The 27,896-nt window shown below is 39.7% G+C and overlaps 1 protein-coding gene across 1 annotated transcript; it reads left to right on the top strand.

The window, feature by feature from the left end:
- The first annotated feature begins 247 nt into the window (after positions 1–247).
- Positions 248–27,896, top strand: LOC121947556 (tensin-2-like). Its single transcript, XM_042492660.1, has 5 exons — positions 248–374; positions 619–916; positions 23,731–23,836; positions 24,391–24,428; positions 27,858–27,896. The coding sequence occupies exons 2-5, from the start codon at positions 788–790 to the stop codon at positions 27,894–27,896; spliced, it is 312 nt and encodes a 103-aa protein (XP_042348594.1). The 5' UTR covers positions 248–374; positions 619–787.

Genomic DNA, 27,896 nt, shown 5'->3' on the forward strand with positions numbered 1-27,896 from the left:
AGGCTCAGTCTGAATCAGCCCAGCATCCTAACAGCTGCCCTCACTGTTTGGTTTTCTTGGTTGTTTTCTAGACAATACCAACAATGTGTCGGCCCGAGCTAAGGAGAGACTGCCTGTATCTGGGAGCAGGAAACCGCCGAGGAGGAGAGATGGGTGGGGGTGAGAACAGAGAGGTAATTGTATATGTAAGAGTGAGGCAACCCTTGCAGAGAGGTAGAAACAGGAGGGAACAGAGAGAGGAGGAAGGGAGAGTTGTGAGAGTGCTCTTGGGATGGGAGAGCTGGGAAAGTGAAAGAGAAGCAACAAGAGGGTTAAAGGAGAGCATCACCTGGATCTTTGAGCGACGAGCATCAAAAGCGTGAGGACACTGGGATGTGAGTAGGATTGACTGACAATAAGAAAAAAAAATGTAGAGAAAAGCAAAAGTAGGGAAGTGAGCCTGAGAAAGTTTGGGTGTTTGAAACAAAGAAGGGCAGAGAGAGGGGGTGGAGGCAGAAAAATGGGGAGTCCGCATGTGACTGACTTAGAGCGAGAGGTGTTTTGAAAGTGTGTATAGGAAGAGGGGGGGTGGGCAGAGTGAGCATGAAGAGTGTATCCTTCCCTCTGTCCCTGTAGCAGGGCTGAACCACAGCCAGGAAAAGGGGAAGGGCCTCCCTGTCCTCTTCTCCAGCTGACAAAAACAGCTGCCCTGGAGTCTGTTTAGAGGACAGAGAGGGAGTGCGGAGGCCAGAGGGAGAGAAGAGGAGGAGGAAGAAAAGTCCACAGGCCAGGACCCGTCCACCCGTCAATGGGTTGCGTCCTGAGTTCGGACTGGTGTGGGGAGGAAGAGGTGCAACCGGTGCCGGTGGTCAGAAACCCGTCTCTGAAGAGAAGGAGCCTGGAGAGGAGTGAGAGCGGCAGGATGAGGTTGACAAAGGTCAGTGTGCATGCATGTGTTCACGTGAGTGTGTGATGAAATTGCAGATAAACGTGGTGACCAGAGTTGGGCATGCATATGTTGGTATGCAGATCTAGTGGACATCCATGAGTGGTGTCTTTGTTTGTATTCTGGATATTAGATGTCACATTTTGCACAGGATGCAACTTTGTGGCTAGGTGAGTTATTTAAAATTAAAGGTACATTATAGGAAAAATATATTTAGGATTATTTTGCTTATCATCTATTTAACTGTATGTACAATGCGTATGATATCAGACTAAAACCAACATTTGGATTATATCATAGGCATGATGTTCTCTCTAACCTTTTGAAACCTGAGCAAATTTGAAAAATCTCTTTCAAAAACATGGGATGAGGGCAATGAGCAATTTGACAAGAAATGGCCCAAAAAAACAAGAAATTAATTTTTTAAAAAAAAAAGAAGAAAAATACCCGAAAGACAATCAAGAAAACAACCAACAAGTGTTGAAAAATACTTTTTTTTCTGAAACATATTTTAAATATATAATTAAAAGAAATTTTAAAAAATATAGTTTCCCAGGTATTTCTCCCTAATTTTTTGATAATATCTAATAATTTCTTAAAGTTAATATTCAGATAATTCCCCTGTCAGTTCATTATTTTTTGCAGTTTGGAGACATTTCTCGCCAAGTTGCTCATTATGTTGTTTTCCTTTGTTTTTGAAAGAAATCAATCAATGTTTCTTGCGTTTCAGAGGTTTTAATGCTTGTAAAAAGGTGTCTGAATGCAGCACAAGAAAACTGATGCTGATCCAGGTGTTAAAGGGTTAAATCAGCCCCACGTTTCTCTGAAATCTTCAACATTAATAATCAAATAATAATAGCTTTATTTAAGGGAAACTCCACTCACATCAAAGTCTGTTTACAGTTGTTGAGTACTACTGTATATTACTAAAAAAATAGTATAAAGCCCTTTGTTGTACCAGAGGGAGCTGCTTGAGATCTAAATAAAACCATTCAGTGCTGACACCTGTCAAAGTGTTAGATGGGACTGACAAGTTTTAAAGTGAAAATAAAGTGGTGTTATGGAGTTACACTGCATTCACTTACCTCGGAAGTTGGAGGTTGGATCAGGGAATCACATCACACCCTCGTTGACTGTGTTCAAGTACAAGTTGAAAATCTAAGACTTTTTTTTAGCAAAACCCGTTTGAGCCAAGTTAGAAAGTTTGTTAGAAATACCAGTTCATAACAACATATTATTTTGCACATAAGCGTTCCAGGAGCCAGACTTTGAAATCAGCTCTATTGGAGTCAATGAGGCGAGCATGACAATTTACAGTATCATGTCTTTGTTGTTCCAACTTTTGATGAAAAATCCCTCTAACATTAATTGAAAACATACATTACATGTTGTTACTGACATTTTTTTTAAATCTGGATATGCACATTCTTTTTCCTTGTTTTTGGTCTCCAAACAGACCATGGCTCTGTCCATGATCTGTTTTATTACATGACTTTCATATTTGATTATCATCCTTATTGAGGTGAGGTTTCTTAATCTTACCTGCACAACCTTGTCATCCTTGGTTGTTGTATTTCTCTTGTTTTGTTTTGTGCAAATAAATATCTCTAAAATCTTTAATATAGGCCAGCAGCTGCATCTTTATACCTTGTTTGGTCCAAGATAGCGTTACATCACGATATATAAAATAACAAGGCAGGAAAACAAATGCACATATTTAGCCATAAAGCATCAGTAAGCATCACTGATGGTTCATTGTTCATATCTAATGGAAGAATTTTTATCAAAGTTGAAACAACAACGATATGATGGGTTATCGTGTTATTGGCCGTGCCCATACTCCAATAGACCTGACACCAGAGTCTGGCCTCTGGAACGCTGCCTCTGACTCATGACATTTCCTTCTTTTTAGTTTCATGGTCGGAAATCTGTCTTCAGAGGGCGTTCCAGTTTGGAGTTCCCGGAAACTCAGAAATTCCAACTTCCTAGTGCAAATGCACCGCATTAACCCTGAAGTTACTGAACTCAAAGCTACATTAGCCGCTATTAGCGTAACACACCTGAATCTGTGACCGAACTATACACAGACGAGTTGAATTGTGGGATATGTAGGCGCCAGGTTTTGACAATGGATGAAAAATAAAAAAACTGTCCCTTGTGAGTCCACCAATAATATAGAAGTGCTAAATCAGTAGGTCCTCCCTTAATCCAATTTTGCAAGTAGGTTTATTGGAGTCAGTCCCATTAATCCATTTTGGTTTTATTTAGTAAAATATGTTGTATTTCTTTCTATGGAGAATTTTCCCAAAACAAATCAATAATCTCTTTCAGTCATTACTTATGACACAACAAGTGTGTGGCTGCATATTTTTCTGCAGAGACTCTGCCCTCTGCCTGAATTTTCTTATTTACTTCTTATTTTCTGTGCTCTGGATGTTTATGGGCGTGTGCCTTCACATTGTGCAGATGAGGTCTGGGCTTTATAAAGAGGAGGCAACCTAGTGCCAGACCTGAGGCAGCAATCATCCAAGAGACACAGCGTTGAGAAACGCAAATATAGCAAGACTGGGGTTGGCTTTTACTTTCACTTTCTCTGGCAAATGTGTTTACAAGCTGTAACCGTCAATCCTGCGTGGTATAGCTTTACTTTGTTACCATTCCGACAAGGATGTAGTAATTATGCCTCAGCAGCAACACATATTGGACCAACACTGTTTTTACACATACCAATTTTAAATAGATGAGTAGGGATATTATATGGCTGAGTATTTGGAATTGTCAGTTTATTTTTGGTTAAAACTAAAGGATGCATTCCATTTTTATGAGACAATTAGGAATTAGCAATGACGTCAGTGCTCGTGGTATACTTTTAATTACCTTGTGGGAAATTCTTTTCCCTGCCACCCTCAGGTCAAAGGTCAGCATCAGCTCAAGTTTGAAAGGGTGATTGTTTGTATTTGTAAAAGGAGTGTGAGTGTGTGTGTGTGAGTTTGTGTTAGTGTGTGTGTGTTTTTGTTTAGCCTTGATTTAAAAGATGATGCGCATGACGATGGCATCTCCAAGCTGAGGTCACATCTGCGCAGACACAATGGTGCTGTTGTGACGGTGTCAGCACTGCTGATGGAAATTACCATCATGTTAACAGAGGACAGCTTGCAGGCTGACTTAGATTGCTGTAAGCGAGAGAACATTAAGAACCTTGACCTCTCTCCACCAGTTTACATCACAGTGGATTACATTTAGATTTGAGTCTCTGCGGCTTTTACATCCAGATGTGTGAATTATCTGAGTGTGTTTGTGTGCATTTTGCCTCCCATCTTCCATCTGGCTTGTTTTTTTTTCTGTGTGTGTGTGCATGGTTGGTTGCACCACAGTCCCTGTGGCTTCGTATCACATGCTGAGCAGCGTGGGAATGTGGAGCCCTCTGGACGACGTCATCCAGCAGTGACCGACCCCAATATAAGGCTGTGGGAACCAGTTAAATCCCACTGATTATCCTTGGGGAGGAGATGTTGTCTTATCTTTTTATGGTCATTTTCTAATTGTTGTTTTTCTATTTCTTTTTTAAAAAAGAAAAAAGATTTCATGGTTGTTTTCAGTGGATTTGCAGACAATTGTAGGTGTGAGAAGATGCAACTTTTAGTGACAACCGTAAAAGTCCAGATTTTTTTTTTATATCCTGGAACACACTGTACACAAACATACCCCGTAAGACTCATGGCAAGTACTTAGTGGAAATATTTGGCAACAGAAAATTATGTTCCACATGCTGTTTTCAGTGTGATTACATAATTTGATTCATAATTCCGATGATACATAGCTCTGATGTTATGTCAGGAACATGGAAAAGGGATTGTTTTAACTTTTTTTCATTTGACTTTTTTTCATTGACTTTTTTGAAAATATCATATTGAGACATTTTTTCAAATAATATCATGTATTATATTAACTGATTCTTCACCTAGTTCACTGAAGACATTCACACATTTGCAATGTGCAGAGTGGGGTCAAAACAAAATCCCTCAGATTCATTAATGATTTTTTGTGAATTGTTTGCAAATTATTTGATTTCCCGTAGCCTGCTATGACTTCTTATTCTCATTCTGTGCAGTTAAAATATGCCTTACTCCCTCACACTCCAGTGATTCGTGGGTAGTTGTTGATAAAGAGTAGCTGAGCATCAATAAACAACCCTCTAAAAATGGGTTCCTGGAATAAACAGTTTCTGGTAGAGAGAAACAATAGTTCATATGGTTCTCCTTAAAAAATAAATCTCTGAGCCCTGGGAAATGACGCAGAATTCATGTGGGACAAATCAAAGTAGGCGAGCCTCGGACAGAAGTAATGAAACTGCCACCTCGAGGTTATATCCTTGTCATAAAATGATCTTTTGGGATCTGTCTTGTTGTGTGTTATGATCACAAACATAAAATATTGGCATTGAAAGCTAAATATCCTAATGCCTTGGCGGTTAATGTAATGAACACTCTCAGCCAAAGGTTTAAGTCTGAGAGTCATTACTGGAGTCACTTGGCAGTTGAGTTTTAATACGAAACATATTTTCACACAGCATCCGCTGGAATGGCGGGATCTTATTAGCCACGCTAGCAGCATGGCTCTAGAAACAGTAATGTCATCTGGTCTACCACTCTGGTCCAAACTGAAATGTTGATGAATTTTGACTGAAATTTCTCAAATACTATTGGATGGATTGTAATGAAATTTGTTACAACCATTCATGTCCCCCTCAGGTTGAATTGTACAAACTATGGTGAATTTTAATTTGTCCAAGAATTTGGTATTATGATCAAATACCTGCAAAGGTATTGGCATTTTCCATTAGCCTCAGCTATTCTTTGTGTTTATTACTAACTAGCAAATGTTACCTTGCAAACACTTTGTGGCTCAGGAGGTAGAGTTGTCTACAAATCAGAGGATTAGTAGTTCAATTGAAGTGTCCTTGGGCAAGATACTGAACCTTAATGCTTCCGGTGGCTGGGCCAGCGAGTGCATGTGAATAACAAACTAGTAGAAAGCATCTTGTACAGTAGCCTCAGTCAACAGTGCAGTTAAGTCTGTATTAATAGGTAATGGAGGCATATTATGTAAAAGCCTATCCCCAAAAACAAGCATGGACCAACCATGAATGATAATAAGACAATTTCTTACTTATCTTCTTCATTGTTGCCCTCTCCATCCTCCCTTTCTAACTTGTAGAGTATGAAACGCCCACTGAAATCATCACGGTTTGCCCTTCGGAAAACTTAATGGAAAATCTATAATTTTTTTAGTTCCAGTTTGGTTCCGATCATATTCATTTTTGGTCAAAATGGTCAGAACAGTTCAAAATTAGGTGAACAAACCTGAATGTAACCTGTTCCATTAGCATGGCTCTAGGGACATTGACCATTTTTTGTAATATAATACTGCTTTGCTTCTAGCTTTACAAGATGTGTTACAGCTTCCAAGGGCCCAGATACACCAAGCTAAAGGTTGGCTGTTCGTCAGTGCCGGGCCATCAGTGAGCATCTGTCTACTTAGCTTTTGCAGTGTGTCCTGCACCATTGGCTCTGTTTGGCTCTTGTTGACCCTTGTCAACCCCTGTCTGCTTTTTTTTGGCCAATTCAGCATGTTGAATTAGTGGTGGTGCTCGTCAGTGAAAATACACTGGTCGGCAGTTCAGCTCTGTGCACAAGAAGAGAAATGGAAGTAAGGAAATCAAACAAATGACTTGAGTCAAAAACGCAACAAACTTGTTATTTGTGGTAAGATTTATTTTTTTAGCCATTGAGCTCTTAAGCAGAAACAGTTTGTGACTTTTTTTTTAATTGTTCATGAGTGCATGGTAAATATCATTCATTCTTTTTACATCAGTTGGTGTTGTTATGTGCCAACTGGCTTACTAGCCCCTTGAATCAGTCCTGTCGGTAATCTGGTTTCCCTTTTTGAATGATGAATACAGAGTACCTCCACCTGCTGGTATGGAGAGTTATTTCCTCTCACACAGGTGCAGAACATATCAACTAGTTGGTGGTTGGCTGAAGTCTTTGCTGTGTGTTCATGTGCAAATTTTTGGCTGAGGCACAGGCGACATGAGGCAACGCAACAGTTGGCTTCTGTCACCGATAGTTCTTTGATGTCTGTTTGATCAGTCTGGGCCTTGAGATTGCTAAACTTACTGAGAGTTGTATATATAATACTCTTTCAACTTGCTGTTTGTCACCACTGAGGATAAAAGTTTAAATCTGTAATCAAACAAGTTCTGCTCCTTTTTTGTGTGTGTTGTTGACTCTAGAAATACATAGAAAGCTGGCGTTGTGACAGTGGTTTTATATGTATTTGTCTTGCTTCCCTGTAATTTCTCATGAGCAACAAAGTTTAGATTGGTCATGACCAATACTGAAGCCTTCAGCCGCAGGCATTCACTACAAACACACACCCAACACAGGAAGGAACACTGACCGGTTAGGGTTAAATATAGACCACCCCCTCAACATCCAGAGTAAAACAGAGTGGATTCTCACACTCCTGCACGTCAGAAAAAAAAGATGAATTCCTATGAAAAAAGCTCAGAGGGTGGCTGACTAGATTCCTGCGGCTTGAAAACAATGATCTGTCCCAAACTCTGAGCAGGATTTTAGGAATGCTTGTTGTTGTGTGTTGCGGGCACATGAAAGGTGATCGAGGGAAAAGGGAAAGACATAAACCACTTCCTCCCTTGGTATGTCCGCAAGACCCCCCCCCCCCAAAAAAAAATCCCAGCACCACCCTTAAAAGAAACACCTCGCAGCGAACTATGCACAGAATATTTTTGTTTTTTACACTCCAAAATGTCCAGCTTTGCCCATTTTGAGAGTGAGTAGGGATGGCTGACTGAGAGGATTTTATTGAGCTCATCGGCACAATAAATGTGAACATGTGTTTAACTGTGTCATTAGTATCTCTACGTCTCACCCACCGTTTTTTTAGCTCTTTTGGTCCTTCAACAGCTGCACCTTATCAGTCTTTGGCATAGTGCTGTCTTACACAATCCTTCGTCAAGCAACACAACCCCCTTTTCAAGTCTCCTCCTCCCCTCATTTCCTCTTGGCCCAGGTTCCCACTCCGTCCCCCTCTTTCTCATTTACCTCCAAGCTTGCTCTAAGTTCTCAGGACTCTAAATTCTCTATTCTAGTCAGACTAGAAAGAAAAACACACCTGGCATCGTACAGTCGTGCATCGTGCAGTATTTCATAAACCCAAATCAATCATTTTGCATTATTGTGTCCACTGCGTCCAGACCAGTGCTTCCTAACTGATGGATCAAGGTCCAAAAGCGGGAAATGGGTCCATTCTAAATGGACTGCAAGTGACTTAAGAACGTGTCAAATTTGTAAAAAAAATGCACCTTACTTATAAGTGCAGAGAATTTCCAGCACACAGCTTTTATTTTTGAAGTGCCACTTCTGTTTATTCTTGCGATATGTTGTATTGCTTTGTGTTCTAAGCCAACATGTTGACATTTCGTGAAATAAATTGAATATGTGGTAATTTATCTAATGTCTGGACCTTGAACTAATAACTTAGGGCAAATCTGGACCTGTGGCTGGACCAGTTGGGAACCACTGCCATAGACTGGATGGAGGGCATATCTCAACTTACTCTTATTCTACAAAAATGAAGACAAAATGTCTCTGATGCGGCCGCTACCATATTATGCTAGTGATTTAATTTGGAGTCATATCTGTTCAGTATCTCTGCGGTGTCAAGTTCCTGCCAATACACCCGACTGTAAAAAAAAAAACACACTTAATTTGAAGTACAGTAAATTTCTGGAACACTGCTTGTATTTTGACGTGCCGTTTCCTGCTGTAGATTAAAAAAGGGTTTTTAGTGCAGCAGCTATTTTAATGCCCTTTTCTTGGTATTATTTGGCCTATTTACATGCTGTGCATTTACAGCATTTTTCTTGAAGCAATAATATGCACATTTTTTGAGTGCTTTTTATTTACTAAGTTTTAAGCAATTGTACTTTATTCTTGCAATGCATTTTATTTCATTGTGTTTTAAGCCCAAGTGTTGTTTACATTTTGTGAAATACAATTGAATATGTGATTATTTATCCTATGTGTGGACCTTGAACTAGTGATTAAGGTGAAATTTGGACCCAGTGGCTGGACCAGTTAGGAACCGCTGGTGCAGAGAGAATACTTCATTCAGGATTCATTCCATATGTTTGCAAAAACGTCCCCTTCTTTCCTCATCTCCATCTTTCCTCCAGCATGACCCTCCCCCCACTTTACTCACCAACTCACCCCCTCATTCCAACCCCAAGCACCGACCTCCTGTCTCTCATGGTCCCTCAGTATTTTTTTTACTTTCACATGTGCCCCCCTCCCACTACCTTTTTCACCTAACAACTTTGTTCTCTGCGTTTTACCCCCCCTTTCAACATCCACCTTTATGCCTCCTCGCCATCCACAAGAAAGGGAGCAGAGAATTCCGCAAACAACTAGACCCCCACAAATCTATCAGTCCTCCCATTTTTCTGTCATAAGCCGGAAATTCTTGGGTTATGAGCAAAGGGAATGGACTGCATTACGGCACGTGTTGTTTGGGCGGCTGATTACTGCAAACGTCGTGACTCACAGTCACGTTTCGCAGTGATTGGTGGGGATATACTGTGCAGCCTTCATACCTGCACGTCAATCTGACACATATGGAAGAGATTGAGGCGGCAGACAGAAATAATACTCTATGTGCATTAGGAGTCTGAGGCTGGGGAATATTATGGGCGAACAGTTTAGGACAGGCAAAAGAAATGTACCTCTACATGCACACACGGGCATACAGAATAAAGAGTGTAATCACAACCATAAGCATGTACAGATAGTTTGGCAAGGTATCAAACATGTATATGGTCATGTATAAGGTACAAAATTTGTTCATGTTTTGATTATAGTGAATCAGCTCAGGCTAGTTTTTACATCTTAATGCAAAAATGCAGTTATACCTGTTCACAGTCTAATTTTAAAAGCTGACATTCACAGCATCAAAAAGCTGGACACTCTTTGTATCTATGAGTGTATGTAGCTGAGAAAGGATATGAATATTTTCCTCATTAGCTGCAGAGAAGTTGTGCCCATATGCACATAAAAAGGGATTCATATCAAGATATGTGTTTATTTATCCAAACTCTGCCTCACCTGGTGCGTGTTCTCTTAGTTCACCACTAGGTGCTGCTACCAACACACTGGTCACTACTCTGCAGCAGTGTCCCTGCAGATGTTTATTAAGGCATAACTCTGAGTGTGTGTGTGTGTGTGTGTGTGTGTGTGTGTGTGTGTGTGTGTGTGTGTGTGCTGGGGGTATACTGTGAAAGAATAGGCGTGCTTACCTCACAGTGCTCAAAATGAGGTAGAGGCTTAAAACAGTGATTCCTGACTAAGATACTTGTTGCTGAGCAGATACTCCTTCAGTTAATGGCGTACGTGCAGAGCAGAGTAGGTCAGATCAGATTTTTTTTTTTTAAAGATAATTTCATGGAAATATATAGAGATGTAAAATAAGTATGAATACCATTTTTCTGATCCTGTTACCTTCTAAGCTTCTATGGGGGAGGTCTGTAAGAGTTGCCGTCAAAGTATTGTTTGGGCCGTCAAAGTATTGTTTCTTTTTTTCCTGTACATATTAACATGACTCAAACACATTTTCCCTTTTTAATCAACTTATCTTTGTGAAAGAGTGTTCCTCACGAATGTTTGGAACATCCAGCTTCTGCCACTATAAGTTGTAGTAGTGCATATGCAAAACCTATTTGAACCCTCTTACAAAAGATAACAAGCCTTGGAAAAATATGAATAGCAAGAATTTCCACCTTTATATATTTAATGATGTAACATAACAGCCAGTTTAAAGGAGTACTTCACCCACAAAATGACCATTTGTGAATCAATAAGTTATGCTGTGTTGCCTTTAATTTGTAAATAAAACTTTGGGTCTCTGTATGGAAACTGGCCAATTGATTGATTTATTGATAGATTAGGGGTCCCATTCAGCATTAGCAAAAGTATATTATGACATCCCTTTACAAACTCTCACACAGCTTGTGCAGTAATCCAAGTTGATTCATCCAACTGTATACTCAGTACATCCAGAACACATGTTTTTGCTGAAAAAAACCTAGCATTAAAGTCTGATAAGTTTTACTTTCAGTTCAGATTTAAATCGTAAGGTTTTAGTGAATTTGCATGTTTTTGGGAGGTACTGTGTATAAAACAGAATAAATCAGACTTGGATTATGCAACATGAGAAGGGTAAGTTTATAAAAGAATATTTTCATATTGTTTAACTGTTGTTAAATGAAACCCCCAATCAAAAAATAAATAAATATGGTTGTCATTTTCCATTGAAACATGTCACCCAAAAAAAAAGGTTTCCTTAGGAAAACAACTCCACATGACTAATAGATAGAACTAATAGAAAAAAAATGGTCATTTTACAGGTGAAATATTCTTTTAAAATCTATTAAACAAATTAAAACAAATTTAGAACTTGAAGTGTGGATGTCAGATGAAAAAGGGTTGAGAACCAATAAGCCAGAGTGTCTTGACTAAAATCATCTCTTGACAGACTACAGTAAGTTCATGTGTTGACATAAACATGTCTGCTTCACATGCAAAAATTGTGGTGTGGGAGGAGGAGGCCCAGAGCCACCTCGTGCACACGGGGCCCATAATTAAAACGCCCCAGTATGTGTGTGTGAGCTACATAGCTTCATGTTTGTTTACATGTTAAGATTTCAAATGCCTTTCAGACTTATTTTGGACAAAGTCACACCCAGATCCACCTACCATAACATAATTCTGACCTTGCTGTAAAGGATTCTGGGGTTATTTAATTACAGTTATTTAGATATTTTTTAATTATAAACTACTGAAGTGACTATAATATTAAATAGCCACATCATAAATGTATTTAAAACTGCTGTCTGTAAATATATGTGATGAAATAATACTGTGAGATTATCAGGTAAAGCACATTCTTGGTTCATCACTACACACTAGAAGTTTTTTTCTAGGAATATTACAGTGATTAATTTAGCCAATCAAAATCGAGTATCCTTACGCACCCTCCAGAAACTGACCAATCAGGGGGCTATATCCCAGTAATAGTACTCCACACACGCTTTCAACTGAGTGTAGCCCCGCCCCCAGCCCTTGTACTGAGGGGTGGACCGGAGAGTAAAGAAAACAAGTTATCTCAGTAGCAGGCCATGTTGTTGATGGTCTTCCTGAGAATGAGGGGCAGCTTTTAAACCAGGGAATATGTTAAGCGGGAAAATGAACAAGGTAAGATGACAAAGTCTCATTTGTTTGGAGAGAAAGTTACTGAGTGGTTGTGTTTGTGTTGGATACAGTGTTCGGTGGTCCGGTTATTCAGTATTTGCAGTGTGGAGGATTTTTTTGGATGAATGTATGATGCTGAGTTTTCATGTGGGTTTTGCAGTGGCGCACTTTGTATGAAGTTGGCTGTCTTCTGTTGTGACGCCATAACTTTAAATTCATGCTCAAGTTTTGCCTGCATGAGCGGTTTGCTAATTTATTTATTTTTTTAAGTTATGCAGACTTGTTGAAGGCGGCTTCTTCAAGAGAAAATAGACTACTGTATGCCTTAAGTAGGTTATATGTTACCTAAACGTACCTGACATATGTTGAGTTACACTGTATGCTCTTTGCTAACTCCACAGTTAGCCCACATACTTAATGTTTTGTAGCCCATGAGAAACATGGAGACTTTGTTCTGTGAGAAGTTTCTCGAAGTGTCGCACTTAATTAAAGTGACAAAGTGTTCTGAATAGGGTCATATGATGCATTAAGCGCCCCCCCACCATCCCCACTGTTACAGTCAGGTATTGTTAATGTCGCAAAGTCATGTCAGAGAGGGAGAAAAAAGCATGTTTCTCACGAGCGCATGTGCGCGTGCAAGGTTTGGCGGAAGACCACCAGGTGTCAGGTTGTTTTTTCACAATAAAAGGTGCCATTACAGGTGAGTAGGGTTTAACTATTAACTTATATATATATATCAGAATCAGAATCAGAATCAGAAATATATATAACTCTTTCCCAAATCAAAAAACTAAGTACTTAAAGTCAAATTTGTGATGTCATAGGGTATAAAGTCTGGAGCTACTCCATCAAGAAAATAAGTGGGAATGATGAATATCAAAGCACCTAGGGAAATGTTCAGAATACATGGGTACATTTTGTCTTTCAGAAATAGGAACATAATAGGTAAGAAAGGAGAACAACCATTCTGTGGATCCACAAAATCAGCTTAGTCATTGTGGAACAGCTCCAGACTGTATACAGTATGACATCACAAGTTTAAGACTTTCCTCTCTGGTTTGTGGCTCTGAGAGAGAGCAACTCATGTTCATTGATCAAACTTTCCTAGGCGATGGAAACAACATTCTAAATTTAGGTAGTGTTTGCCTTTAAGACAATTAAAAAGTTTTTGTATTACAAGTTTTCTAAAATGTTATATTAAAATATTCAAATTATGCATTAAATATGTACTAATTTGCATGCATTTCAAGGACAGAAATCTGAACACTAAATAAAGCCAGGTACAGAAATCTTGTTTCAAAATCAGAGTCATTGTTTGTAGAGGAAATTTTGGATATTTTATACCTCCATTTATCAAAAAATGTTGTCAACCGGCATGGAAAAACACCACATCTATGAAAAAAAAAATAGATATATAAATCAGGCTGTTAATTATGTTTGAACAAGCCCCTCTGTGTAAACCTTAAGAATATAGATAAGAAGGAAAGTGGAAAGTTTGGTGTATGCATATGTTACTAAAGTGGAGATTTCTGTCTCAGACACAGATAAAACTCATTTTGAGAAAGTGATCTTGTGTTGTAAAGTTCCATACATTTTTAGATCAAAAATAAGACACTCAGGGTGATCTAGTAAACATTTTAAATAACAGATATCACAGTGAAACCTTCCCAGCCAGTCACTTCCAAATATTTTTTGTATTACAAGTTTCTGAAATGGTAGTTTTAAATATGTAAATTATGCATTATGTTATTCAATATGCAAAATTTCATACATTTCCTGAACAAAAATCGGAACAAAACTTAACACCTAAATGTGTATTTGGGAGGTTTTCTTTCACTAGTAGAAAAAAAGAATGAATGCACAAACAACTTGTTTTCAACTGAAAGCGCATGTATAATTGCAGGTGGAAAATGTATGTATAAGTTAAAAGCACTTAATATGAAAGTATCTGGAATCATTTTAAGTATGAATCATTAATGTGCAGATGAGTTGGGGATGGTCTCTTTATTTCCCCAGTAACAATCTCAGTGCATTCTTAGCTGTAAAAAGCTAAAGCTTCAGCCAAAGACAGGAGCTGAAGAGGTGTTTTGGATTCACTGCCACTGACTCTCATTACTGACTCTCATTTACCTTGTTGAAAACATTTCATTCATTACTTATGCAATATAAAATGTGCCCAAATAGTTGAGTTAGTTGCCTTGGTCGAAAACTATTACCTTGTTAAAGAAAAGTAGGCTTGAGTTACAGAAGCAATTTGTTCCTTTCAGTCTCGATAGATTGTGATGACAAGCTGTGGTTGTGTGTGTGCGTGTTAAGTACAGTTTTCCAAAGGCCAAACATCAAGAGCACAAGTTGACTAAAAGGATGCTGTGAACACAAATCTGTCGAGTGCATGATCACACTCGGTGCACTGTAGGTGTGTGTGTATATATGCATGCCTACACTGATTAATGACTGCTGCATCCGACAATTAGTGTTAGCTCCATATCATGATCCGTCGTCAGAGCTCCTATCCTGCTTTGCGACATGAGGAAAAACAGCTACGCATTAACAACAAGATAACATTGTCCAACTTCTCCTACCTTTCCTTTACTGATAAAGTGCTCATTAGCAATTTTTCTCTTATGCGAACCATATGTAATGTAGACAGGCCGGCAGATTGGAAAGGGAGCTTGTTATTTTAAAAATCACATTTTCTAAAAAAACTTGGGAAATATCAAATAGTGCTGCCTTTGAGCAAGGCAATAACCAGCAGCACAATAATGTTGTTGTACTTGGTGTACAGTAGGCATTCTATATTTTTAACTATTGGGTGTTAACTGAGAAGTTTGATGGTGCAGAAATGGTCCATGAGGGCTGTGTTTACTTGGGACGCCCCCTGCAAACTGCCAGGCCTAGAGGCTGAAACAGAGCCTGGTTCACATTCCCTTGTGCCAGATGCAGTTACACTGAGTTCAGATCTACAGTAGCGGCCATTCACTCTCATCGGGAAAACCCTGCAGGAATAAATGCAGGATGGATGTAAATGATTGGCATCTAGGAATAGCAACAGGTTTCCTTTAAATACACCTTCTGCAAGTCGTGTGTCTGAGTCTGCAGTCGGATCAGATCTGGTCCTAACTTACATGTTTAACCCTTTGAAACCTGAGCAAATATGGTTGATTTCTGTCAGAAACAAGGGAAAAAGGCAGGGAGCAACAAAAGACCAAATTATCTAAAAAGAAGCAAGAAATTAGTAAGAAGTACGAGAGAATTACTTGAATATTATTTTACAAAACAAAGCCAAGGCAAGGCAGCTTTAATTTTATAGCACATTTCATACAACAGGGCAATTGCTTTACAGAGCAAAAAAAAATAAAAAATGAAAAGAAAGATACAGATTTGAAAAAAGAGGAGTAAAGAGATAAGATATTAAGGGTGAAATTAATTACGAAACGATATAACATTTTAAAATTAAACTCGCCATTAAATAATATAGTATTACCAAGTTGCTCATTTCCTTTCTTTCCCCATGTTTTTGAAAGAAACCACATCAATTAACTCAGGGTTAAAAAAGGTTGTAACACTTGTAACATGGATCTGAAATCACAACAAGAAAAATGATGTTGCTCCAGTTTTGAAGGGTTAACCATCACTGGATGATATCATCACTGACTGAAGCCGCCTCACAGCGCCTTGATAACATTTTTAAGGGAAAAAAGATGGTGCAGTTTGTCAGTAAATATCAACAACTGTTGCAAAGGGGTGTAGGAGGTGATGCTGGGCTTGAGCAATAAGACCATTCAGTGTGTGTGTGTGTGTGTGTGTGTGTGTGTGTGTGTGTTTGCGTGTGTGAGAGCAGCAGGAGTCCCAGTGAACGGAAGTGTATCATGGCGGCAGTGCTGACCTCACCTCGGGAACAGGCAGTCTCTGTTCCCTCTGCTGCCTGTCCCACCCTTTGGACACACACGTGCACACTCACATACAAATGAATTGACACAAATATATCAACACACATGCTGGCCTTGATGCCAACAAATGATGCAGGAACTCGGATACCCAGACCCATGTGAGACACTTTCAATGGAGGGTGGGACTTAAGTGCACAAGAAGTCTAACACACACCACTGAATGACTGTGTGTGTTGTAGTGCATAAAACATACTGTAATAAGACATTACGTAAATGCTCCTGTCACAAAAAAGCAGACTCTGTATTTCCACTGAGGGTCAAGTCTGTAAATACTTTTAAGGACTTCAGAATTTTCTAACTTACTGAGGTAGACTAAGTATGTGATTGTCAATGGTAAAACCTGCTCTGCGATTTACGATTTACTTCCTCTTCATTAAAGAGTCAAAACAATTCATTGATTACTCTGCTGACAAGAAATTAATCAGTAACTCTTTTGATCAGACTGTAAATTGAGAATAACATATTCATTAAAGATGTGCCCAAAAACTTGCTTTGCCACTCAATGATTTGTCCCAGTCTTTAGTCAGAAAAAAAACAAGAAATCTGAACATACAGCTTGAAATGTAAATTAGTTTTTCACTATTTTCTGCAGTTTTAGACCATATGATTAAAGGGAAACCTCACTTATTTTTTTTGTTGTTTAAAGCCTTCATGCAAAGTCTGATAAACCACCTAAAGTGATGTCATTTGAGTCACTGTACGTTGGTGCTCAAGAGGTTTGAAAATCTGGGGATGTGCAGTTAGACAGAAGAAAGTGTACCAGACCTCTGTGACCCTCTCCTTATCTCTGCTCAGGGCTTGATACTCAAGGCTATGTCTGCCACTACTACCATAAGACACCCAAATCTGTACAGTGAAGTGAATCAAGTCAAGTTGCATTGTGGGTAAAGTAGGCATCAGGTTTCTTGGGGGGCAAAAAAGATACCTGCTCCATTGTACATCCAACAAAGTGTGCAGTTCAAAATCACTGGAGTGCTCTTTAATCAAGAATTTAATTAGCAGGGTATATCAGACATTCGGTTGTGCAGAACTACCAGTCACTTGCATAGTGAGTGCTTGGCCTGAAAATAATGATCTAAAGATCTGAAAACAAACGTCCATTATGAATGACAATCACTGAGTTCTGCTAATGGCAAAATCATTACGAAGAGTTTCCCCTCAAGGCTTCTTCCAGTGTGTGCCCTCACCGACCATCTGCAGCTGAAGCTGAGGTCACAGTGTCCACTTCTGTAGTCAGTAATGGACCACTCCCACACAATGCCCATCATTGTCTAAATATCAAGACTATTTTTAGAGAGAAAGAAGAGCGATGGAGCGAGAGAGTTTCCAGGGGTGCGCGAATGGCTCTCTGTCTCTGTGTATTTGTTTTTACGTTTGTATGCATAAATCTCTGCCTGTGTGTGCATCTCTTGTATAAGTGTCCAGCCCCTCCCTCGTTCAATCCCGCTACTGTTCTGTGACGGCTGGCAGACGTGCAGTGAGGAAGGGGAGGGAGTTCTGGTTAGAAAGCATTTCTTTGACTGCAGAGACCTCTGGTTCCTTTTTCTGCCAGAAAGCTAAAAATATTAGAAAAAGGAGCTTCTTGTGCGTAGCAGATGTTGTAGCTGAGGTAGGGTCTGTCCTGGCATGAGTGGGGGGGGTCACAGTGACGGGAAGAGGGAAGAGGAAAGCTGTCTGTTTCCACTGGCTGTCTGCAGGGATACACGTCTGCACGTGAGTGAGTGTTTGTGTGTGAAGAGGTTTTCTTCCTTCCAGGTCTCAGGTAGCTGTTTACAACTTGTGTCACTTCTGTGGAAATGTAGACAGGCCCCAGCTGGTGGAGGCTTTGTACCCCAAATGGTCACATGTACTGTATGCTTGTCAGGGTTTTTTCCATCACCATTACTCATTGATGATGGATGGATCCAGTTTGCGCTTTTACAGTATGAGTGAAAAAACTGACTTGTTAATTTCTTGCCATTTTAGTTTCTTGTTTTCTTATTTTGAGCATTTAATTCTGTTTTTCACTTCATTTTCTCTCAGGCAGCAGAAAAGATCTGACCACTATCTTTATTGGATCCCTCAGTACAAAATAACACGTGCTTTACTAGGGGAGGATGTTTTTGATCCATTACAGTGGTGACAGTAATTACTATCCTGGGGACAGCGCTCAGCATCACAGGTTGTTTTCAGTGCTCATACACTCAGGGTCTACCAGCTGTTTTCTACTTCCTGCGTTGTAATCTTCCTCGATGTTATAAAGCTGCTCCATAGAGGTTTTCTTTGTTGGACTCCCAAGTGGAGAAGAGTGGAGTGTTTCGATGGATTCGGTAGTTAATTAGTTTTTCATAATTAAGGTGATCATGCATATTAGTACTTGGATGTTTCCCCATGATACAGGACCAATGCCCTCTGTAATCTATTCTTTAATGGTTCTGCAATGGGATGTTTTTTTTTCTCTCTGACTTCAAACCACTCACATTGTTAAATGTTAAATAACCTACCTAACTGTGCTGTAGCTAATATGAATGTTGGCCACCTGTTTTCTGACAATGAATTACAAAACAGTCTCATCCAATGGTAAAGCTGAAATTTGCATGTTTCTATTTATTGTGGCACTAGCTAGTTGAAATGACTTTCTGAACTTAATATTTGTGCTGTCATTTGAATAAGCCACATAGCTAACCCAACTTCCGCACAAGGTGACGATGTGATATAGTTGGGTAGTAAAATACTTCTGTTTAGTTATCATGGCCAGCACATTAAATGTGAATATTGTTGAATGCTATTTTACTTATCAAAGGAAGAGGCATTGTCTTTGAATACTTTGTCCTCCTTATTTATTTATTTATGTTTTTCTTTTTGTCATTGTGCAATATTTCTGAACAAACTAACTTGCAGACTACTTGTTGAAGGTATCAATCACTCCCTGGTGTCTGGCTGTAGTATAGGTCATAAACCCCGCCCCCTCCCTGTTAGCCAATGGGACTTGGACCGAACCGAAAAAGTTAAAATACACATCAAATAAAATTTCCCAAAGATGGTTTCTGTCATTTAAGGTAGTTCTCATCCCCCTGATGTTTGTTTAAATGTTTTTTTTGTCTGATCGGTTTGGGTTTAAGTAGTTATATGATGCTATAAAAAGGAGATTTGATGACATGATAGACAGATGTGTGTGTACTCGCGATCAATGATGCTGCTCGTGATTGGTCGGATGGGTGTATTGGTGGGGACACTACCCGACGAAGATACTGTGCAGACTCAGGCTCTTAATGATGTGCAAGACCGTAGTGGCTGTATCAGGGGCATTTTGGCTTCATTTTTTGTAGAATGGGAGTAAGTGGAGACATGCTGTCCACCCTTATACACAATCTATGGCAGTGGTTCCCAACTGCTCCAGCTACAGGTCCAGATTCCTGCTTAGTCATTAATTCAGGGTCCACACATTAGATAAATTACCACATATTCAATTTTATTTCAGGAAATTTAAACAACATGTTGGCTTAGAGTACACGTAAATTAAACATATTGCAAGAATAAACTGAAACGGCACTTAAAAATAAAAGCTCTGTGATGCAATTTCACTGCACTTAAGAATAAGGCGTATTTTCTACAAATTTGACACGTTTACGAGTCACTGGCGGTCCATTCAGAATGAACCCACAACCCATTTTTGGACCGTAGTGCTTAAAATTACAAAAATGGCACCAAAAATCAAACAAACAAACAGGACAGCTCTGGTTTTGACAAAATGTTGTGAGCCAGAAAGTTGCAACCCAGAGCAATATTAGTAGGCTATATCTACTACTCTTAACACGCAGTTAAATAAATGTAGTCGACTCTTATTCCGAAGTCCATTTGGTAGCTGTTCTGTAGCTTTGGCCAATCATAATCTTGGTCGGTTGTCATAGAATTATGTTCAAACATCCACTTTTCTGAACACTTTAAGGGCTACTCATTCATGTTGGCTTGAAAAGTTTGTCGTACAAAATGGTCTGCAGTTTCCAACATAAAGAATGAGATTTGAACCTCAATGAGATAATTACTGTTTTCAAAACTAGAATAAGTTTCTGCCTCAAAAGTGAATATTTTTAAGTTTACGTGTAGTAACTTTTTTTTGGATCCTGTTTTCATTTATACAGCTGCATACTTTCTCTGGATATGGTTTTTGCAGAGATCAAACCTGCAGCTTTTCACAAAAAATAAGTGGTCACACCAACCACTTGGCTACCACTTCACAATGCCTTTGACACAGAAAAGCTGCCTTCCAATTGTTATTTTTACCAACCGCGACAGTGGGGTTGGTATTGTTGTCACTATGTGAGCCTGTGTGTGTGTGTGTCATGGCAAAATGTGGTTCTGGAGACACCTATTGCAACAAGAATGAACACAGAAGCAATTTTTAGCATTTTGCTAGCTGTTTATATGTCTGTCCGTCAGTGGACTGATTTTGTCAACATCATATCATCAAAACCGTGCAAGATACTTCCACGAAACTTTACAGGAGTGTAGTTGAGATCACAATGAAGGTTAAGTTGTAAGAGAGGTGTGATCTTAGCCAGGGCGCTGGAAGTTGGGGTAGGAAGAAGAGAAGGGGCCAGAAGCATATCATGTCTTAATTGGTTGGCCATGTAGAGAGGTGGTGTCCCTGGCTGGACACAAACTTTGGATGTTCTGGTTTTTGATCAGCGTCTAAACACCCAGGCCACCAGGGTACCGCAGCACACCAACTGTCAGTGAAATGAAATATGAAGTGGTTTCATCAGTGAAACTTCCAATCCAGTCCTCCTCCCAGGAACCAGAGTACAGCAGCTTTTATTGGTGTCAATCCATATGGGACCTTACACAGCATCCAGTAGCACTGTATCACTGTCTGACCATGATTGCCTGTGGTTGGACTATATAGTGGTCTTGATCGTGTCTGAAACAGGAAGAATGCTGCCAACCTCTCATCTATGTGTTTATCTCTCAGCCCACATCGCCACCACAGTATAGCTGACAGTAACTGGTTGCTTTTTTAAACTCACCGTGGGCCCCTGTGTATGCTTATGCATGCCTATACACACATACTTCACAACATTATTGCGCGAGTTCACAGATGAGGATAAGGACATAGAAGGCTGGTGTCCTTTTGTGACTATGTGTGTCAAAGATTATATCTAGCAAATGATTTCCCACACAATCGTTTGATTAAATCTTCTGCTTAACTTGTCACACTGTTGAAATATATACTTTAGCACAAAGCATATTCTGGGCAGAGACAGAGCAGCAGAACACCGAGCGCATTGAAAGTAAAAATTAATCGTTCATTCTGCAAGTTTGTGTTCACTCACAGTAGCTGCTCCTCTGATTAATCAATCTGATCTGATCAGCTGTGAACGGATCAACAGATCAATTGTCCACCCCATGATTCACAAACAGCTGCTCAGAAAAAAAAGAGCTTATTGAGAGCTCTGCTTGTGCTGCGTTCACAGACCTGCAGAAACCTCAGAATTTAAAGAGGGGGCACAGGTTATTACAAAGGGACACACATGCAATTAAAGGAAAACAAAACAAAAGATTATATAGTTTGGTTGTGATTGCATGACAGTCTCACAGTATGGAATGTGCTTGGCACAGACACAGCAGAAAAATGTCATACGCATTACAATTGAACTTCAATCACTCAAATTTTGCAGTCACCCGCAGCAGCTGCTTCTCTCATCCATCAATCTGATCTGATCTGATTATCTCTGAATTGATTGACAGATTAATTGCCTACCCAATGAGTTGCAAACTGCTGCTGTTTAAAAAAATAATAACAATTGAGAGCTCTGCCTGTGCTGCATTCAGGGACATGCACATTTAGGGAGGGGACACAGAATTGCACAAGGGGACACACGCATTTTAAAGAACTTGTCATCAGCTACTGCCTTACATACAGTCTCATTCTGTGGGAAACACTGTAACATGAGTGGGCAGCATGCATGAATGTCAAGACAGAGCTAATGAGCAACGTGAAGTCGTTAAAACTGGTCATGAGAAGCAAAATGAATGTTAAGGGTTCAGGAAAATGTGGAAAGGAGAGCCAAATCAAGGATTCATCAAAATGCGATCAAGATAAGAAAAGAAAACACAAAACATTAATGAAATCTGTGTAGATTTTGGTTTATAACTGCAAAAAAAGTATAAACCAGAAAAGGCCAAATCATTCTGAGTCAAACAGAAATAAATGAAAACATAAGAAATCTACAGCTTCCAAAAGTAATGACTGCACACTTTAAGAGAGGGACATCAATCTCCCTCACCACAACATATTACATAACAGCCCACCACCAGCCCCTCTGAGCCACCCACCCAGTCCACCTCCACCATCCAGGGTGCTGTGGTTATTGTGCACTTGTACAGGAGAAGGCCAGCAGCCGCTTCACACGGTTGGCAGAGGGTGATGCCAGGCAGGCAGCTGTCCAAACACTGTCCAGTCTGTAGAACAGAATCAGAGCAGCGGGATAATGGAAAAAGTGTGTAAACAGCACCCTTTCTTTGTTACCAAGGAGGAAAAGCACACACAGAGGAAACAAAAAACCCTTTATGTGAATGCATCAGGTTAATTATCCAAAGCTATGGAAAAGTGGACACTGAGTAGCCTTTGCAGCATGATCACTTTCTTGCATAGCTTTATTGTCATGGTGATGATGATGTTGATTGTGTGTCCCCACTCCCACACACACACACACACACACACACATTTATTTCCTCCTTCCATACGTGCAAGAAAACATGCCAAGCAATCCCCATACTTGGCCCTGGGTTGTTAGTGTTCTCATGTTCAAAGTCTCCACAGAGTCAAGTCAGGCCCAGTCATCTGTGGACGTGATCCCATGTTGGGAAACAAAGAGGCACTGGGCGGGATTGGCTACCACGCACACGCACACGCACACGCACACACACACACACACACACACACACACACTTCTGATGTACAAACTAAAACACACGCTACCACACATTGTGACAAATTTGGACACAAAGAAAAGCTGTACGTTTCTTGTACTTTCGCTTTTCATCACTCTTTTTTTTTAAGAAATAGACCAACACAGTTGCTCTTTTTCTCTTTCCCAAGACTTTACACACACACACACTAAGGATTACAGTGTGGTATGGGCGGGAACCACAAGGATTATTACTGGAAGACAGTTACACAACCAGAACAGAAGTTCAAGAGGCAAAGAGAGTAGAGAATGGATGTATCCACAAAAACATACTGTGCCCTCGGCCTGGCCTGTCATACAAAGCTGACAGTTCTAAGCGCCTGTCATTATTACAGTCCACATACTTTGTTTTCCTTCTTTTGGTGAATAGAGTTGGGGAAGTCCAATTTCTTTGTGCATCTTGTTTTCATCCTGTCAGATGTGTGTAGAGGGTTAACCAAATCAAATTCCTGGATGGAAGTCAAACTGGGATCCTTGCATTGTTCCTGAGCAGCTCTACAGACTGTGTTGCCATGTCTGGTTGTGTATCAGGTTTCTTTCTGAGTGTGAGTATGGTTTTCCCTTGTGTTTGTGTGCAGGGGGGGAAGGGAGAGCCCCACGTCTTCAAGGAAAAGACCTTTAAGAAGAAGCGCCAGTGCAGTGTGTGCCGTCAGAACATCGACAACGTAGGCTCCTTCTGCAGAGGTAAATGTCACAAGCATGTGTTGTTACTGGTGTTACAAGGTGGGCTTCCATTAACCCTCACACTGTGCAAATGGAAATTGTCAATAGATAATATGCCTAATGGAAAAACGTTTAATGCAAAAAAGTTTATATGCTTGCATGAGGTAGTATTTCAGGTGATTCGAAAAAGCTGTGTTTTGCAAAACTGCAATGAAAACATTTTTTTTTTTGCCTTTCCATCGTCGCTCGTAACCCGTCTGGGTTGCCTTCGATTATAAAAAATGACAATTGGTGTGCTGGCTGCAATAGAAATAAACCTGCTATTGTTTTAAACATCCATCGCCATGCTTTTTGGGATGTTATGCGAGAGGAGAAGTTGAATAACATCGCAAGAGAAGTCGATTCATCACTCAATTGAAACGCATTGTGTTTTTACCACATTCAGTTAACTCAAATGGAGATTGTAGTTATGTATGTAGACAAACAGAAAGAAGACCAAACTCATTTCTTTATACGTCTACAAAACTCATATTGTCTTATTTTTTTCTTTCCTCCCTCCTTCCTTATTCTGTTAGTATGCAAGACAGCCACCCACAGGAAGTGTGAGGCCAAGGTAAGGATCCATCTCACACACACCCCGTCTGAGTATGGCTTCAATTTAAAAAGAAGAATCAGTTGGGATACATTCATGGACTGTAGTGAAAGTTTCTTTTTGTCAGCTCTAGAACACACTATTATTATTACCAACTGTGCAGCTGATTAATTTGTGCATTTCCATCCACTACAAGAGTAACAAACAAATATAAGCAAAATATGACAAGTGCATTGGAAACATTTGCATTTTCTTGTGCCTTTTAACTGTAAATTTGGTTAAAAACTGTGCCACATATGGATGGAAACCTGACTACTGTCATGACCCACCAAATAAAATGCAATCACATGGACTAATAGAGTCAGTGACCCAAGGGATGTCTTATGAAACAAGGTCAAAACACTAAAAGACTAAATGGGATGAATGTAACTGTACACATCTAGGAGTTGTGTAAGCATAATGCTGCCAAATATACAAAACAGAAGACATTTATTTTCTTCAGATAAATATTATAAAAATAAAACATAACTGTTAAAAGAAAATTGCTACTTGTAAGACATAAAAGGATTGTATTGTCATTCTGTATATAATATATATTTAATAAAAGTAGGCAAAAAATAGATAATTGTTTTTAAAACAATTTTATCTTGTTGTTTCAGTAGTCTCACATTACAGTAAATCTTGGCACAATATATAAGATATTATACCATTCATACAATTAATACATGTCAGTCGTAAGTAAATCAGTAGTATGGATCACTATGGTAATATACATTGCTTGGAGTTTACTGTGTGAACACAAACTGCTCTATAGCAGGTTAAATGCCCAGTCATTGCCAGCCATCACCATGACCCGACTAATTCAAGGTTAAGCCCAGAGGCTTGACCTACTAATCTTAACAAGCCCCTGGGAGATAGCCATCCTTGTCCATACATTCATGTGATCGCATTGGACTCTGGGAAAAACATGTAAAATGCTTATCGGAGCTGTTTGGTGGATTGTTATGCCAGTGAGGTGTGAAAAGACACATGACAGTGGCTCTATGAGCTGAGAGTCTCGAGATCTCTGCTAATATGAAGGCCACTCAGCTACATTCCTCAGAAAGAGCTGCGAGCCTTGCTCAAACCCCACACTGCTGCCCCTGTGAAAGGATCATTGATGGAGGGATGGTATAATGAATAGACAGAGGGATGCAGAGGGGGAGAATGCCAGCCATGGCTGAAGTGATGAAGAGGTGGTAGAGGCTAAGGCAGGGAGCCTTGGCAGGCAGCAGGCGAAGGAGAGAAAGCCAAGGGCGTAGGCATGTGGCAAAGACAAGCCTCATCGCTCCATCCTCTTCTCTTTTATCTAAGCAGAGGAGAGCCCCGAGGATAAGTCCAGAGATGAAGGGATGGCTTTGAACCAGCACACGCAATAAAAAGTGACACTGCAACTTGTGATGGAGGCTTTTATCCTTGCTTGGAGTTTTCACGTTGGTTTGCTTCAGGGCGTGTTTATCTTTATACAATAGATTTGATATAAAGGAATATGTTCCACGTTGTTGGAGTACTTTTTTGTGAAACATAGTTAAAGGGACAATTCGACTCAAAATCAAAACTACCTGTAGTCCTATGTATCAGTCTAGATTGTTTTGGTGTTTTGGCGTGAGTTTCTCTCTTTATTAACATTTTGTGTCCCCCCTCTAAATTAAGACATTTTTGGGGGGTCTGTGTTTGTAGAAAATTTTGAAATAGTCATGATTTTTTTTTTCCTCAGCAGCAGATTGAGTCATGGTGGATAATTGATCTGTTGATCCAATCAGAGCAGATCTGATCAGATTGATGCATGGCGCAAGTGAAAGCAAACCTTTAGACCCAGCACAATGAGGGATTATGTTTCCTGTTAACTTCACCTGTGCTCTGCTGCTCCGTCTTTGCCCAGAGTACGTTCTGCACTTTGAGAGAGTGGTGAAATTATTCACGGAATGGCATATATATTCCAATAACGCTCCCAATGAAAGCATAAAGCTACAAAATGTAACCTCAATAAATGGCTGCAAATGTTTTAATTGTAGTGGGCAGCCACAAATAAATGAATGTGTGGGGGAATCCTACTCTCTCCAAAAATCATGACCCGGTACTCAAGATAATCCACATAATAATAATCCACTTTGTTGTGAGCAGCTTCATGGGAACTGTTTTCTTAATGAATGAATGAATGAATGAATTAATTAATGTTTACATCTTGTGCTGTCATCTTGGGCTTCTCTTCCATGATACATACTATCTTCTGCATGGTGATATGGTTGGCGGATGTAGATACATAGAAAGAAAATAGTTCCTACGTAAAACTGCTTACAACAAGGTCTGTGGATTATCTTGAGTAACCTGGTCATGATTTCTGGAAAGAGACATTGCTGTTGAGTTTTTCAATTGTATTTTTTTTTGGTGCTTTGAGCACTACAAGCCGAGTGCCAATTAGTTCCATTATGTTTGAGAAAAAGGCAGAAAACTCTACAGCTGATATCTCCAAACACTCAGCAACTCGCACCAAAGAAATCTAGAATATGAATGGCACTACAAGAGGAAACATTTTTATTTTATAATACCCTTAAATATTTTATAAGGGTGAGCTATGAAGTTACAGATACTATGTACCAGAGATGCTCATAGGTGTAGTTTGTTATCTTTGGACTGAGCAGCTATCTTTTTCCCCAAAGTGTTTTAATTGGCACAAAGAAAAATGAGTCACTGAAAGGCTACAGGTATTATCAGAACATCAATTTTAAATTTTTATCTAAAGAAACCCTATAAATGTTGCAAGCAAGCAGCTTGTGGAATATTTAATTAATAAAAAAAAGATTTATGGCTGTTCTCTAGAAATTCTAGATAAACTTTCATTATCAAGATTGATTACTGAAAGGAGCAGGATGTTGTTTATCAGCCTTACAGTAACTGTCTGATGTTTGGTTGTTGAGTCGTTGTTAAACAGCGATATCCATCTCTGCTGCCCAGGAAGGGAGAGGTCGGATAAGGCAGGGCAGAGGGGAAGGGGGCGTCCATCGCAGCTGTTATCTAACCTGTATGTGCTGCAGGGGTAAAACTGAGGCAGGATGGCATTAATCTGTAATACTGTGAACTTTAACACGCATGCTTTTTTTGGCAAGAAAGAGATCTGAATAACAGATCCCAGCTGCCTGGCTGGTTAGCTTTCACCTTTCTTCTACAGCGAGTGACTTGTTTTGTGCTGAACAGCTGTTATTACCTGTGTTACAAGTCTCACTAATTCAAGGTGTTGCCTCACTTGCACCTCATTCACATTTGGCAGTTATTACCTATAACCTTGTGTATAAATCAAACACCTCTACCCTCCTCCATGTGCATATTTACCATGATTGTGTGTGTTTACATGCACTTGCACATCTGGAGATCTGCCCTCCGTCATCTGTAAGCCATCCTGTTCTCCCACAGGTTTCTGTTTACATCTCCACCCTGCTGGCATTGCCGTAA

Source organism: Plectropomus leopardus, chromosome 8, assembly GCF_008729295.1.
Source record: "Plectropomus leopardus isolate mb chromosome 8, YSFRI_Pleo_2.0, whole genome shotgun sequence".
NCBI lineage: Eukaryota > Metazoa > Chordata > Actinopteri > Perciformes > Serranidae > Plectropomus > Plectropomus leopardus.